Source organism: Plodia interpunctella, chromosome 12 (genome assembly GCF_027563975.2).
Source record: "Plodia interpunctella isolate USDA-ARS_2022_Savannah chromosome 12, ilPloInte3.2, whole genome shotgun sequence".
Taxonomy (NCBI): domain Eukaryota; kingdom Metazoa; phylum Arthropoda; class Insecta; order Lepidoptera; family Pyralidae; genus Plodia; species Plodia interpunctella.
This window is the reverse complement of record NC_071305.1, coordinates 9,619,935-9,638,018: the sequence shown is the minus strand read 5'-3', so window position 1 is coordinate 9,638,018 and position 18,084 is coordinate 9,619,935. Positions and strand designations below refer to the sequence as shown.

At 38.8% G+C, this 18,084-nt stretch overlaps 1 protein-coding gene across 7 annotated transcripts in view; it reads right to left on the bottom strand.

The window, feature by feature from the left end:
• LOC128674221 (uncharacterized protein) overlaps nt 1-18,084 on the bottom strand; it is a 334,397-nt gene that overhangs the window by 229,851 nt on the left and 86,462 nt on the right. For all 7 annotated transcript variants that reach the window (XM_053752663.2, XM_053752668.2, XM_053752666.2 and 4 more), the window contains 2 exons: nt 14,769-15,150; nt 13,127-13,283 (listed from right to left, as the gene is read on the bottom strand). In XM_053752663.2, coding sequence (XP_053608638.1) covers nt 13,127-13,283; nt 14,769-14,920 — 309 coding nt within the window. In that variant the 5' untranslated portion in view covers nt 14,921-15,150. The remainder of the gene's footprint in view (nt 1-13,126; nt 13,284-14,768; nt 15,151-18,084) is intronic.

Below are 18,084 nucleotides of genomic sequence, written 5' to 3'. Positions count from 1 at the left end.
TTTGTCTATAATACTTGTTTTGTACGCAATATACAGGTGATACATGCATAAAGCCTAGAATACATGCATAAAGCCTAGAAAACTTTATTAATAAGTTATTTTGAAATAATGACGCAACTTTCACTTCTCACATATATTATAAGAGGTTAACTTTAACGTGCGATGGCGACGCCGATTAGATAAAATGGCGGACTTTTCTTTGTTGTGCGCAGGTTAAAATTAACGTAAAAGTTAACAGGTGCAACTGGCTACACATAATCTAATTTTCAAAATAATTTGAATTTGGTTTTACAACATTTTCATAGTCGTATTTCCTCATGGCTGAGGGAATTACGTTGGGTCATTACGTGGAATGAAACACACATAACAACTTTCTTGGCACTATAAATGGAGTGGTTTGCCATCGCCTTCTCCATACAACATAAGTTATTCTAATTTTTCGAAGGCTCTGTCTTTAGCTGCTCTGTGCTAATCTCTGCGGACCATACATCACAGCTACACGGTTTCACGTAAATCAGTCTAACCGAAATACTTGCAACATATTCCTAAGATGACCGCTCCCTATACACATCTAATGTGTCTGTGTGTCCGTCCGTGTCATGCGTTTGACTTATGGCCTGTTCGAAAGGAATAAATTGGGATGTTTATCGGAAAGTTGGGGGATTTTCTTGGGATTGCATGTAAATATATTTCGCTAGACTATAATTCAAATACAGACAGTTTGTGTCCATAAGAACCGTAAGAGCTTTTCTATTTTGGACTAGCTGCGCCCCGGGGCTTCGCTCCCGTGGGAATTTCGGGATAAAAGTACACTATGTGTTATTCCATGTTATATTCTACCCGTGTATCCTCAAATACATTCACCTACGCATGCACGATTTTTCGAAAATTTTTCACAAAATAAAAACTACGACTACTTCAAAAGTGGATTTTAAATAAGAAAGACTTATTAAAATCCACTTTTGAACTAGACTAGGCAGACATAGTGAATGCGGGATCCCTTTCATTGGCATAATGTGTTTTGTCCTAAAATGGATTGGCATAATGAAATTGGCATAATTTATTTAGCATAATATTAATTAGACCGAATTTGGTTTTAGCATAATATGTGTAGGTTTAGGTGCGGCGGGGGTGGCCCTTGGGCCACCCGTAAGCCGCTTTATAATGACCTTACATGAATATGCTTATTGCATTTATGCTAAAAATTGTATGCTAAAAACTTTTGTGCTTATTAGTATTATGCGAAATTATAATTAGTAGTAATTACAATATGCTAACTTGTTTTATGCTTAAAATTTTTATGCTTCTTGACGGTGAACCAGTAAATGCTGGTCCACGATCAGAGTAAAAAATAAACTTTAACATTTTAATAGATTCGTCTGAGATTTTACATGAAATGCTATTATTTTCTACCAACAACCAGACTTGGAATCCCTCAGAGAATGTACGTTATATCGCGACTATCAAACCAAAACATTTACCAAAAACAAAAGAATGCCCAAACGAAAAAGCACTGTTTGTGACAGCCAGCAATACCCTCCGTTCTCCCCCTCCGTCGGAGCTGACTCAGCGGGACGTATCTAATCATACGTCTATAAAGTTACGGAAAGGAATCAGTCAGACAGAAAGTGAAGTGATAAGGCGCAAGAATGAAGTACTATTTCTTAGAGCAGCTTTGCGGTTGATTAATTTATGAAATCTGGCGCTCGAGCAAAACTTAGGGTTACCTCTCACACTAACATCAATCAGACATAATAATATAAATGCTAATGTGCTCGTTCGTTTGTCTTACTTTCATGTCAAAGCGGAGCATGAGATTGACTCAAAGCATCTTCTTAATTCTGCACAATTAGGAGTATGGAGAAGGACATAAAATATGTTTCATAGCGCAAAAAGAATTGTTATCGTTATGTTATTTAAAACTTATGCTACTTTTACCGCGATAAAGTATTATTTATTTATTTCACACATTTTTACATCTACCATTACAGGATCTGATAGGATAGAATAATCCTTATGTCTGTAACAAATTTCACGTTTTAGCTTATTAAGGAAAGCGCATACCGAATTAATTCTTCTAGCAACGTACTTGAAATTGATGAAAATAGATTGCCGCCTTTTGTCTAAACTTAATCAACTAGAGGGATCTTAAGGTCTTCGAGGGCAATTAACAAAGTTTTAACGATTGTCAACATCGGTCGAGCCGATTTGCATTCGATTCTTGATCGATCTCCTTTTTTGTTTGACCGTAGATTTATCGACGACATTCTCGACATTTTCGTTGACAGACTGTATAAGTTAAGTGACCATTTATCGAAGACAATTGACGTCAATTGCTACAGGCCTAAATTCAGCATTGGATGACAATGGGCTGTAGAAGAAGAAGTGATAGGAAGCAACATTGTTTCAAGGAGTTTCTTTCAGCATTTCTTCTCAGCAGAGATCGTTCCGAAATGCCGGTAGTTTGTAATTATTAGCAACATTAAATAATTTAAAAATTTCCATGAAAAAGTGTATGAGAAGGTCTGAATACATGCAAAGAGAAATCAAAGTCACACATATTTAATATGCAAACCAAAACGTCTACTTTGTCTAACTAAACGTCTACAAACACATGACGCGGCTATTCAAAGACCTATTTGTAAGAATTTCGGGAACTGATGAAAAATGGATCAGACATCTATCACAAACTCTTTGCGAACCCTGCCTTCGGCACAAAAACTCGCGAGAACAGTGAATAATGTCGCGCAAAATTAAATCCCGTAGTCCGGGAGCTTGATCATGAGCTGGGTAAGATTAAATTGAACCATCACCAATGTTTAAAATTTGCAATTTCAACATTACACATAAATGATCATCTAATGTTAGTAATTCACATTACAAATAATGTTGCCTATTACATCGTCTAAATAAAATATTTTGTTTTAGTTTATCATAGCTTTAAAGACAAAATACAAAGATTATTTATTTGCAAAAACACGAGTTTACATTTTTTTTACAATGTGGTGTTAAAAGAAAAGCTTAATCCTACATGTTTCACCGTCCACGGGTATGCAAATTATCATCCCACAAAACAAAATGGAATAAATAAAAGTAACTAAATTTGCCAAATGTTTGTCTGAGTATATCAATAAAAATAATTTCAGAAGGATTGGTTGGATTTGGCATCAAATAAAGCGGATTGGAAGACTTTAGGGAGATGTTATATATTGGCCTAGTACTTGCTCACTTTATTAATAGATAAAATGTGTATAGTCTGTGGCAATGTGACATGTGACATTACTTCACTTTGTTTTTTGCCGCCAATACACAACACTGACAACAGCTACTTAGCGTGTTTTATTTATACACAATTAATTGTTATTTCGAACATAACAGTGGCGACGAGTCTAAAAATTAGTAATGGAGAATACAAAGGCAATAAAATTCGAGGAATTCAACCCTCAAGTGGACAATTGGGACGTTTACATAAATAGACTAAAGTTTTGTTTTGAGGCTAATGGCGTCATTCTGGATAGTGTTAAGCGTGCTAATTTCTTTACGGTGTGTGGTGCTCGTGTGTTTGAGACTTTGCTGGCGCTTATCACCCCGCGGACGGCGAATAATGTAACTTTTAATGAAGTGGAAACAATTCTTACTAGACACTATAGCCCTAAACCAAATGAAATATCCATGTCATTTCAGTTTTACAAACGTGACCAAAAACGTGGCGAGAAAGTTGCCGATTATGTCGCTGAGCTAAGAAAGCTTAGTGCATATTGTAACTTTTCGGACTTAGAGCGTACGTTACGAGATAGACTTGTGTGTGGAATGTGTGACCAAAAGCTTCAATATGATCTATTAAAATGGGACAATTTACGCTATCACGACGTAGTGGATGCTATGTTTGCGGCTGAAAGTGCGGGACGAGATGTACGCATGATCCAGACTGCTTCAATGACTGAGCTTGGAGCGTCGTCTTCGTCGGCGACTTCGTCCGTTGTTGAGCCAATGGACATTAATGTGGTCAACTCTAAACTGAACACTCGTTTTTGTTATCGCTGTGGTGATAAACATCCAGGAGAATGCCGATTCTTAAATGCTGTCTGTCATTTTTGCAAGAAAAAGGGACACATTGAAAAGATTTGTATCAGCAAAAAGAAGAATGCACCAAAACAAGTTAACTTCACTTCAGAAGGATTTGCAGATAATTTAAATGGAATTTATTGCATACAAGGTTTAAAGCGAGTGCCACCCTATGAAATAACAGTGTTAATTGGCAATACATCTGTCCGTATGCAAGTGGACACAGGGGCTAGTTTCTCCATATTAAATGAAAAGTCTTGGTCCACAATTTGTAAGTCTTTGCCACACACCATCCTCAGACCTGTTTCGCTGTCACTACATACTTGGACAGAGACACCAGTCAAAATTGTTGGACAGGCAACATTACCTGTAACATACAAAGAACATAAACAAGATCTCTCAGTTGTCATTGCCAAGGGTTGTGGACCCAATTTACTGGGGCGTAATTGGTTCGAACCATTGAACATTACTATGAATGTTAATTTTGTATCGCACGAGGATGATACAATAGAAAATTTATTTGACAAGTATAAAGCAGTTTTCAAAGAGGGTCTTGGTACTTATCGTGGACATCCAGTGACTATACATCTGAAGCCAGGAGCAACTCCAAAGTTTCTCAAAGCGCGTCCAGTGCCATTTGCTATTAAAGAAAGAGTAGAAAAAGAAATAGATAGATTAGAAAATGAAGGAGTATTGAGACCAACATCATTTGCTAACTGGGCAACACCTGTTGTACCTATCATAAAAAAGTCTGGTGAAATCAGATTATGTGGAGACTATCGTAGTACTGTCAATGAGGCAACGGAGTCTGATACCTATCCCATGCCTACAGCCAATGAAGTATTTGCCACAATAGCAGGAGGTAAAATTTTTACAACATTAGACTTAGACAGGGCGTACACACAAGTGACGGTAGATGAGAGCACTGCAAAGTTGTTAACACTGAATACATGCAAAGGTTTATATACTGTACATCGATTGGCATTTGGAGTTAAGGCTTGTCCAGGCATATTTCAACGTTTGATGACTTCTCTATTGGCAGGGATACCCGGAGTAGCAATACTGATCGATGACATAATTATATGTGGGCGTACTGTGCTAGAAATGTTAAATAGATTAGACATTGTGTTAGATCGAATAGAAAAGGCTGGCCTGCGTCTTAATAAAAATAAATGCAAGTTTGCAAAAGAGAAAGTAGAATTCTTAGGTTTTGTTATAGATGCTGAAGGCATACACCCAGCAAAAAGTAAAGTTGAATCTATTGTAAATACACCAGCGCCTAAAAATAAACAAGAATTGCAAGCATTCTTAGGGCTGTACAATTTTTATGAAAGATTCATCCGAAACAAGGCCACATTACTGGAGCCACTACACCGGCTTTTAGACTCTAATAACCCATGGAAATGGACAACAGAGCAACAATCTGCATTTGATACTGCAAAAAATCAAATTACTTTCGATTTGACACTAGTACATTATGATTTAAACAAACCTTTGATTCTCACATGTGACAGTTCTGAGTATGGAGTTGGAGCAGTTTTGTCACACAAATTTGAAGATGATCAGGAGCGACCTATAGCCATGGCGTCGAGAACATTACATGTGCATGAACGGCGGTACTCACAACTTGATAAGGAAGCCACCTCTATCATGTTCGGCATAACTAAATTCCATAACTACCTTGTGGGCAGGAATTTTTGTATAATTACTGATCATAAACCTTTGTTGGGCATATTTGACCCAAAAAAACCAATGTCTAATATGATATCACCAAGATTAACAAGGATTGCCATTGCTTTGTCTATGCATGACTATGATATAACTTATAAACCAGGCCCACAGATTGGTAATGCGGATAGTTTGAGTCGTTGGCCCAGACCCGTTCCAGAAGAGCCAGAAACCCAGTTGTGTGACGTTTTGCTGATGGCAGAAACACCCAAGGATTTTCCATTCCAACCTGAAGACATTGCCAAGGCAACTAAGTTGGATGCAACATTGCTCCAGGTGATTTATTATATACAGAGGGGCTGGCCAGCCAAAGAAGGTAGATCGGACCTACATCCTTATTGGCTGAAACGTGCAGAATTGTCAGTACAAGAAGACTGTATACTTTTGGGCTGTCGTGTAGTGATTCCTGAATCTCTACGTCAAACAACATTGCAAATTTTACATAAGACACACAGTGGAATCGTCCAAACCAAATCTTTGGCCAGAAGTTATGTGTGGTGGCCACGTCTCAATGATGACATTGAATCATTAGTGAGTGGTTGTAAGACCTGTCTAGAACATCGTCATATGCCCCCTAAATCTACACATGAATGGATAACACCAGTGCGGCCATGGTCAAGAGTGCATATTGACTTTGCTGGACCCTTCCAAAATAAATATTTTTTGATTCTCGTAGATGCATATTCTCGATGGCCAGAAATATTTATGGTAAATAATACAACTTCTGCTACAGTAATTCGACATTTAAGATTAACATTTGCCACCCATGGACTATGTGAAGTATTAGTTTCTGACAATGGCACATCTTTTGTATCTGCAGAGATGGAAGATTTTCTAAGAGCTAACAATATTCGTCATATTACAACTGCTCCATACCATCCAGCAACTAATGGACTGGCGGAAAGAATGGTACAGACCGTCAAAGACAAGTTAAAAAAATTAGAGCCTACTACATGGGATATTAAAATACCGAATTTATTATTGGGATTACGAGTGACACCTTGCACTTCGACAAATAGAACTCCGGCAGAGCTTTTGATGAGGAGACGTTTGCGTACTATTCTTGATACCATACATCCTGAAAATATAATAGCTAAGAAAAGGGATTACCAAATAGAGAATAATAGCAAACAGAAACATAGAGAAACTAATGTGGGACGGAAGATTATGTACAGGAATTTTAGAAATGAAGGCCCAAGATGGTCACCAGGAGTTGTTATTGGTAAAAGTGGACCTTCAAGTTATCAAATTAGGAGAGATAGTGATGGAGGAGTGATTGATCGGCATATGGATCAAGTTATATCTTTGAGAAAGCCTGAAGATAATAATGAAAGTAATATGGAAAGTACAGAGACGACATACGGAGAGACAGAGGCAATGGATGTTGAAAGTGAAAGCATTATTGAGATCCCTGATGCAGACCAGTGGGCTGAGATGCTAGGCATCCCTTTTACTGCACAGCCTTTCGCTGCAGAACCTTCATCCAATGCAGGAAAAATTCGAAATAAATTATCCACACAGCCCAAGATTCCCTATCAGAGACCTAGTACCTCTTCAAGTGTTGATTATATATTATAACTAGTAAATAGTCAATAGAGATGTTAATGATTATATGGAAGTTAATTATTCATTTCTTGTTGTGTAGTGAGTATTTAGTTAGATTGTTAAATATTTAACATATATCAAAAATGGGTACTGTTTTGTCACGTCTTATACTTGGGGAGGAGATATGTTATATATTGGCCTAGTACTTGCTCACTTTATTAATAGATAAAATGTGTATAGTCTGTGGCAATGTGACATGTGACATTACTTCACTTTGTTTTTTGCCGCCAATACACAACACTGACAACAGCTACTTAGCGTGTTTTATTTATACACAATTAATTGTTATTTCGAACATAACAGGAGACCTTTACCCAGCAGTGGGACGGAACAGGTTAAAAAAAAGGTTATCATCGCTATATCCCGACATAAACAAATTTTTTACATCGAGGAAGAAGTCAGTACTTAAAAGTAAAAGGAGATTTATTTTAATGTTGTACAGAACTAAGATTTATCACCGAGAAGAACTTTTCAGATTTTTAAAAAATTCGCTGGATAAAAAGATCACTAGCTCTAAGACTAACAAGCGATAAAGAACAGCTGACGAGGTAGGCTCACGGGTGACTCGTTGGGAGCCAATCGCTAGTTATATATAACACACAATTGATAAAACTATATATATTCTATATATATATATGTTCGACGACCCGCGATGAGATGGGCGGACGATATAATGAAAGCCGCAGGTTGTACTGTACATGGATGAGAGAGTCACAGAACAGAGGAGGTTGGCGTACGCGAAGAGAGGCCTGTGACCAGCAGTGGGCACAAAGAGGCTGAAATGATGATAATATATATTCTACTTTGTTTTTGCTTGCATCATCCCAAAATCGGATCCCTATCTTTGATGATAGTTATATCTATCGCATGAGTTTGTATACCAATCTGACTCATGTATATTAGTTTTCATACGCCACCACTTGCTTCCGTTAAAGGAAAACATCGTGACGACCTCGGTGGCGCAGTGGTAAAGTGCATGCCTCTGAACCGAGAGGTCCCGGGTCCGATCCCAGTTCGGGTCATGATGGAAAATGATCTTTTTCTTATTGGCCCGGGTCTTGGATGTTTATCTATATATGTTTTTGTTATAAAATATAGTATCGTTGAGTTAGTCTCCCATGACAAAAGTCTCGAACTTACTTTGGGGCTAGCTCAAAGTGGGTGATTTGTCCTAATATATTTATTTATTTATAAACCTGCACTCTGGTCGACGTCGAGTGTGTTTACATTTACTCGTAACTAGTTGGCGGTAATTACTCGTAAAAGTTATGACAGATGCCTTTAAGCGACTTAAATAAAATCTGCAATAACACTGTAGTGTGCTTAGACTACTCGAAATAAAATGCCAATGAGAAGAATGGAAGTAGAATAATTTATTTTACAATATTTACATATATTTATAGTACACGTTGATACTGCACACGTAATTCGCATCACGGCACAACTCGCGCGGTGGTGGGGAGCGCGCTGAACGGAGCGCGCGTCGATTTGATCTCGTAGACATGACGTCACGTTCTTCCTTATCGAGTGTGTTGTGGAGCCCACAAGCGGTTTGAGTGGAGGCGACGCGACGCGACGCGCGCTCCGTTCAGCGCGCTCCCCACCACCGCGCGAGTTGTGCCGTGATGCGAATTACGTGTGCAGTATCAACGTGTACTATAAATATATGTAAATATTGTAAAATAAATTATTCTACTTCCATTCTTCTCATTGGCATTTTATTTCGAGTAGTCTAAGCACACTACAATTGGTGACCCCGAAAAAACGATGGCAGACAAGATGATGGAGCACACAGAACAAGCGGTAGCAGAAGTCCGTGAAGATTCAACCCCTAGAAGCAGCAGCGAAACGCAAAACAACTTGCAATTTCAAGTCTTAAGCAAACAAATAGAAAAGCTTACACTTGAGATTGCCGCTCTCAAAGAAGGTCGGTCCAGATTTCGTGGTCGTCAACCCTTTAGAAACCCACGCCAGAACAGATCATCAACCAGATCGAAGTCGAGAAACGGAAGAAAACCAGGTGACCCAGAATGGGAATGCTCGTATCACTATCGCTTCGGTGATAAGGCCAGAAAATGCCAGTCACCCTGCGCTAGGCGACGGTCGGAAAACTAGAAGCAACATCGACGGTGGCGGGCGTTGGTGTTACTAAAGGGAGTAACCGCCTCTGCATCAGGGAGCTGAACACGAAAGAGCGTTTTCTCGTAGACACCGGCGCAGACATATCTGTATTAGCAGCGAAAAACAGAAACCAAACTCCGAGCAACACCTACAAGTTGTACGCAGCGAACAATACGCCGATACGAACCTACGGAGAGAAAACTATAAATCTCAACATAGGCCTTCGTCGCACATACAAATGGACATTCATCGTTGCAGACGTACAGACATCCATACTGGGCGCAGATTTCTTACGAAGTCACAAGTTACTCGTCGATCTACATCAAAAGAAGCTCATAGACAGCGTCACTGATTTGAAGATAGAAGTCATAGAAACAACAAGCAATCAGCCCACAGTATACATCATAGACCAAAATCACATATATCAAGATATCTTAAAAAAATATCCCGAAGTACTACGCCCGATGTCAGTGAAGGAACCAGCAAAACACAGCGTCACACATCACATCGAAACCGCCGGCCCCCCACTCTTCGCCCGGCCTCGACCCCTCCCACCCGACAAGTACAAAGCGGCCAAGATTGAATTTGAGAAAATGATGGAGATGGGTATTTGCCAACCATCCAAAAGTCCATGGGCGAGTCCATTACACGTCGTCACAAAGAAAAATGGCTCACTTCGTGTGTGTGGAGACTACAGAAGACTTAACGCCGTGACTGTACCCGATCGCTACCCCATACCGAGAATTCAAGACTTCACATACAGATTGCACAATAAGAAAATATTTACGAAATTAGATTTAAAAATGGCATATTATTGGATCCCAATTCGAGACGAAGATAAAGCAAAGACAGCCATCATTACACCGTTCGGACTCTTCGAATTCAACTGCATGACGTTTGGCCTACGAAACTCTAGCCAAACATTCCAAAGATTTATGCACGAGGTACTACGAGGCTTGGATGACATCGTCTACTCATTCATCGACGATTTATTAGTATTTTCAAATAATCCGGATGACCACAGAAGGCACGTAGAACTTGTCCTGGAACGCCTAAGTAAATATGGAGTATCGTTAAACATCGAGAAATGTGAATTCGGAAGAAACAAGATTGAATTCCTCGGTTATCAAGTCTCAGTGGAGGGGATAACACCGACCGAAGAGCGCACTCACGCCATCTCTAACTATCCGAAACCAAACACGGTGCAAGATCTTAGAAGATTTCTTGGCATGGTCAACTTCTATCGTGACTGCCTACCTCATCAAGCCGAACATCAACACGAATTAAACAAATACTTACATAACGCCAAGAAGAACGACAAGACACCGATAGTATGGACAACTGAAGCCGAAACAGCTTTCGATATATGCCGACAAAGCGTTCTCGAAGCTACTACGTTATCACATCCAGTACCCGGTGCACCGTTATCTTTGTTGACCGACGCGTCTGACTGCAGTTTGGGCGCAGTGCTACAGCAAAAAGAAAATGAAGTATGGAAACCACTCGCATTTTTCTCGAAGTCAATGAGCGAGACGCAACGGCGATACAGCGTGTACGATCGCGAATTACTAGCTATGTACACCGCTGTCAAACACCTACGACGTCTTATAGAGGGGAGCAAAGTGACCATTTACACCGATCACAAACCTCTAGTAAACGCCTTAACAAGACCGCCGAGCAACAGTGACACACCGAGAAGAGAGAGACAACTACATTATATCAGCCAGTTTTGTTCAAGAATCAAGTTCATACAAGGAGAAAAAAATCTAGCAGCCGATGCCATGTCACGCATAGAAGAAATAGATCTACTCACATGCATAGATTACGAAAAATTATCACAAGAACAGAAAAGAGATATCACCCTACAAGATTTGAAAAATCATCCGAAATTAACTTTTGCCGACACAATTCTGACAGGCGTCACTCAACCTATCACGTCGGGGTCACCAATTGTAGTGTGCTTAGACTACTCGAAATAAAATGCCAATGAGAAGAATGGAAGTAGAATAATTTATTTTACAATATTTACATATATTTATAGTACACGTTGATACTGCACACGTAATTCGCATCACGGCACAACTCGCGCGGTGGTGGGGAGCGCGCTGAACGGAGCGCGCGTCGCGTCGCGTCGCCTCCACTCAAACCGCTTGTGGGCTCCACAACACACTCGATAAGGAAGAACGTGACGTCATGTCTACGAGATCAAATCAATAATGCAGTAAAGGAGACATGACAAATCACGATTACCGGAGGTAATTAATCGTGATGTATCGATACATCGGTCGGCGATGCTGCGGCGATAACTCCGCGTTTGCAGATGTGATGTTGTAGTAAGCCTTCAATCGAACCGGATGTCAGTTGTATAATGTCCGAGGTATATACACAAAACTAGCTTTGCTCCTGTGGGAATTTCGGGATAAGAATTATAGGTAATTCTTATCCCGAAATTCCCACTTAATTAAATTGTGTTATTCCAGATTATATTCTACTCATGTACCAAATTTCATAACAATACGTCCTTTAGATTTTGCGTACACACATACATCCACACAAACTTTCGCATTTATAATATTAATAGGCTTTTATAAACTTTTGATTTGATTCCGGTGGAGATTTCAAAATCCAATCTCATAAACGCTTCTTTGTGTTGATCTATATACCCACGCAAACCTCTCAAAGGAAATAATACTAAATAATCCATACTAATATCATTAATATGTGCTTGTTTGTCCGTGTTTCAAGTCAAAACGGAACAGCAAATTGAGGTGATTTTTGCTGTGGAGATAGTTGGAGAGCCGGTCAGTGTCATAGGTTACTTTTTGCGCAGAATGCGGGCTGCAGCATTAATAAAAACAGATTATTACACACAAATACTGCTGCGTGAGCGAGAATAACTATGTAGTTCTGAAGAATCGGTCGAGGTCTTTAAAAGACATAATAGTGACACAATTCCCTTTATGAAACTAGGGCCGTCCCGTGACCTCACAAGGCTACAGTAGGGGACTGACAAAGTGAAGGAAGTTATTATTTCTTTTGTCTCGTCTCTTGTTACAACTGTACTTTAATCGTCTCCAGTTGCCGTTTCTCGTCTTACTATAAAGATCTTTGTGTTCAAACAGCGTTATACTAAAAATAAACAGCGCCATAATAAAATGTTTGCGTAAAAAAATCAGTTTTGGCTCTTAGCTCTAAGTTTTCGTCTTTTCGCGAAATTTTTATGTTTTTTTTTTTTACGCTGACCCCGAATGCAACCGGGGGACATACGTATATGGAAAAAAAACTGAGGCAAAATCTCTCTATCTTATCTTCGTATGTTCCCAGGTTACATTCCGAGATGTGATGCCCCGAAGCTCAGGGTTCGCGTAGAAAATCACTCTGCAAATCAAATCGGGCTGCATATGGATCAGAAGATTTGGCTATGCTTTTAAAACGTTGTCTACGTTTATGTCAACCCTCTTCGGGGATGCTATTGCTGCCTATCAGCAGTTAAGGCATATGCAGTTAAGGCCCCTTAATCGCCTCGCACGAAATCACGATAGGATTTTCAGTGGTCCTATTCTAAGGCGTGACCACACGCCACATATTGAGACAGAATGTCCCTTACCTTATCTCGCAGCGTGTCGCGCACCCTGGTGGCCTGGTGCCTGCTGCGGTGCAGTTCCAGCTGAAGCTCCAAGCACCTCTCCTGCCAGTTCACGGACGGTACCTCCGGAGCCAGCTCGTACTCCAGTGGGTCCAGTCTGGACGAGGGGGCGATTGGCCTGGGGAATAGATGAATTAGTTTAATTTTAATTTGATTGAAGCTTACGTGTGGAATATACAGGGTAAAAAAACTACTAAAGTGCGCCTGCACTTTATTTCTTTTATCTATGGTCGCACTCGTCTTGAAAAAGGTCTTCTGTAAGGCAGAAACTATAGTCGAATTTTCCGTCAATCACATGTTTGACATCTTATGATTGACATTTGTATTTTCAATAACAACTTTTTAATTTTATTACCTACTCTTTCTTATTTGAGCGTGTTCCCATATTCCATTGTTAGGGAATGATATTGTTGATTATTATTAGCGATTAAAAGTGACTTATCACTTTCCAGGTTTTACTGAATGTGGGAAATGACCATGGAAATCTAACAATCAAAATCCCATACAAATGCGATAGCATCAAATAGTACCTATGATAATGAAATTGAATTGATAATACGGCTCATTTGCACTGTAATCCGTATTGGTTCGCCGCTGGACACGAAAATCCTGGATTTCCACAAAATATTGCGCGTTTATATTAATGAAAGATCAAACATTTACAGTTTACATGTTTTCTGGCTTTCTCGTTAATGTGTGTTCCGGCTGTGACGCCACGAAGCCCGGGGCTTAAAAAATTCACCTAAAATATGGAAGATTCGGCTGTGATATTACAAACGACCTCACCACTTAAGGAATGATATTGTTGCCGATCTGCTGCCAATACAATCGACGTGGTCGATATGGCGTGTAGTTGTGCTATTCTAGGGCGGAACCACACGCGTAATCGCAATGTATAGATGCATTATGCTGTGGTGATGGCGTTAGAATATTATAATATTTGATTTTAGACGTGCACCATTCACTAAACAATTTCTTTTCATTTTGAAAACCTCAAGATTATGTTCCTTTCTACGCACGTATCATGGGATTCTTTGTGTGTTACTATTGGCGTATAGATAAGAGGCAAAACAATGCTATTAATACACTTCCTATTAGTCATTCGCAAAAGTGACGCATTGTTGCGTACGTTTGCTCATTTTATTCCAATTTTAAGACGTCTTGAATAAGAAATATATCTTAGAATTATCAACAAAACATGTTCCAATGGACCATCGTCATAGGAACTGTAGAAATAGAAAAAAATCTAATAATTTACATAGTCAGGGTCAGGGATACTATCCAAATTTATGTTAAACAGAATGAAATTCCGTTAAAAATTAAATTACTCGACACTAGCGCCACCTCATGAATGAAAATGCTTTTTACAGGAGTCTATAAAGCGATGAGTATAACTTTCCTACTCAAAAATAACAAACGCGATATACTAATTACTAGCAATTGTCCTCAGCTCCATCTGCGGTAGCCTGTTGGACACCAAGTTAACTATATCTATTTCAAATTTCACCAAAATCAGCCCAGCGTTTTACCCATGGTAGCGTGGCAGACAGAAAGACAAACTTTCGCATTTATAATATTAGTATATGGATGGATACAGACTTACCTAGGCGGAGGTGGCGGCGGGTCCCTTGACCTCCTCGGCAATAACCGAGGACTGTTCGGGGTACTAGCCGAATGCCCCGCACCACTGTGGTCCGTAAACCGCGAGAGAGGGTCAAAGATCTGCGACAAACGTCGCGACCTCTCCTCTGACATTGTCACTTACACTAAACACTTAACACAACACAAAAACGATAAAAAAATATATATCACATCACGACACTTCCCCGTCACTGTCCAATCACAAATGACTATTTCGAACGTTCCGAATTTGAATGATTCATGTTTTCCGGCGACGGTAGATGGCGCCCGCCGCGCGTGAATTGGCGCGAAAACGACGCCATCTTGTTGTTTCAGTTTAACACGCCTTCGCTCCGTATTTAGAACTGAAAAAGAAATAAAGAATGATTAGTTGACACGTCGAGACCATGGCAAGTGAGGGATTAGGCAAGGTGAGGCAATTAGGCCACTCTGAGACGTTCTGGACTGGTGTCAAAATATAATGTCTGCACCGGTGTACAAATACGAAACGTCTAGGAATCCTTGTTGAAGTGTGATGATAATGATAATATATTTTCAACGAGATCTACTGTCTGGTATAAAACATATATTTTTGATTCATTTAAAGAACTTTTGGGAGAAATGTTTATAAATCTATATTCAAAGTCATATTTATCTCAAACCTGGTGAAAAGTGATCAGATTTAACCCGTCGATCGCGCACTATAATGTCTAACCGGCGCATTTGCACCGGCTTGTCACCTTACAACAAAGCAAATATTATTATTGTTACATATTATAAAACAGGAGGACTCTGTTTTATAATATGTAAGAACATATTATAAAACAAAGTCGTCTGCCGCGTCTGTCTGTCTGTTCGCGACAAACTTAAAAACTACTGCACGGACTTTCACAATAGATGGTGTGATTCCTGAGGAGGGTTTAGGTGTGTAATTTATTATTTTTACCCGAGCGAAGCCGGCACAGGCCGCTAGTTTACAATAAAATAAAATAAGGAATACATTTAAATAAATGAAATGTGAAATATATTATTGTTAAAAGAAGCTTTTTTTTTTATGCCTGAATTAGAACATAGAACAAGATTAAAAAAAAAATAACGAAACAATTCAGTATTTCTCAACTTATTTACTTGTCAACCGAACGACTTGGTTTTCTTGTTCACGATAATTACCCCGACTAATAAAACAGATTTCACAAACGTACGCAGCATCCGGCGAGAGACGAGACGACAAATCTCAATATATCACCACAGAGTAATCAACTAAAATAGTTTTATCGCCCGGTAAGACGATATTAAAAGTGTGGATTTGTATTTTATTGTCGCTGACGCCGTTTTGTTTGTATTCTCTTTATTTTTCTTCTCTTAATCTTAGTTGTGGTCGCAATAACTTCAAGAACATGTGTGGCGTGAATTTCGAGATATAAAATTTGATTTGGCGACTGTGTGCGTGGTCTACGTGATGGCCTTATTGTTTTTAAAGGACACAACACAATTAGGACAGCTGATCCTGGACTCCTACGTTGTGTGGCTTCAGAAGAAACCCAGAACGCTCGAATGAGAATGAGATATAAAAAAAACACATAAAATTAACGTTATACCTATGTATATTGAGCATATAATGATTTAGGATTTCAATTAACCTCAACACTCATATCTTCAAAGGAAAAACAAATTACTTGCCAACATGAAAGAAAAACATCAGCCACAATTCATAAGAGAATATATCACGTTGTGATCAAGGTTTGAAACACTAAAATCACATATTTACATATAATCACGAGCGTTCAAAATCTGATTTCAAACATTAAGGTAATTATCGTTCCAATTACAAAAATAGAATATGCGCACACTACGAAATACTACTTCGATGGTTTGGTTTTGGAACATATATTTATAAAATTTGAATTCCGAACATCAAAATTAATTTCAAAATGCGTAGGTTGACATTCGACATTATTAAAAAAATATATGTTTGGTATCTTATGTCATAAATTTTATCGAGCTATTAACCAATTTAAAAAGGAGCAGGTTCTCAATTTGTTGGGATTTTTTAATGCACAAACTAAGAAATTCACGTACATCTAATGCACACTAGAGACAACTAACAAAACACCAGACAGACTTTTTGATACCTATTTAAAAATTTGTTCGTCTCACCTTCCTAGCGTGTGTTTCTCAAAATGTTGTGTAACCAAGTTCAGTTTATATTTAGGTTAGCAATCAATATAATCACCTACTATATGTATATATACAACGCAACATAAATCATGTCATTGTCCCATAATTTTGGGGGAATTAGTAATAATGACTGCAATTTAGTAATAATTTTCAAACATTATTAGAAATTTTGCCTCAAAGTTTGCCCGCGTGTGTGAATTAATGTTTTATTTTCTAAGGCAGTTCAAGAGAGTATACAAACATTTAGGTTTGTTTATGGTTAAGCATGTTGGTCTAGGAGCGAAGGAAAAAAATAGAATGTGCCTGTTGCTTTTCTTTTGGCCAAACTGTAAAGACAATTAAGGGAAAAGACAACAAACTGGAGATACTTTTTAGCAATAGGTTAACTTAACACCTAGCACCACTGGATCTCAATTCCACTAATAAGCCCGAAATATGGTCTTTTAAGTTTCGCAACTCTTACCTCTGTCTACACCGTAAGAAATAAAGACGTAATTTTTGTTGAAAATGTATGTATTTATGTAGATAAGAAAAAAATAACTTAAGGTTTTGAAGCCACAGTCTTGACAAAGCAGATTACCGGTACATTTAGCAGCTCAACTCAATGGCATGACAGACACACAGACAGAATGGCCTGAACGAATGAATAGTCAATATAGAGAACCGGTGTTACGTGCTGTGTCGTGTGAATGTACAGGACTATTTATATAGATGACATTTTAACGGCTTCTGTATACAGGTTCATCGATCTTTAGGTGACTTATCGGAACCACGACTCCCCTAACTGGATGCAGTGTGGGAGATATCAAAACGTCAGTCCGAAAAGTGACATGCATTCAGGAATTGCTTATACTTAACTAGCGGCTCGTCCCGTCTTCGCTCGGATAAAAACATAATAAATTATATACCTAAAGCTCCTTTTTGGTATGATAGGGACCAACACTGTTCAAGTTTTGAGTTTCTTTCGGCATTTCTTCTCAGCAATAAGCGTCAATAGCTTGTAGTTTGTAGCTTGTGAGAAATAACTATATATATAAAAATTGACGAGAAAAAGTGCCTGTGAAGGTCTAATTTCTAAATAAATGATTTGAATTTGATAATTAGGATACATTTATATAAAT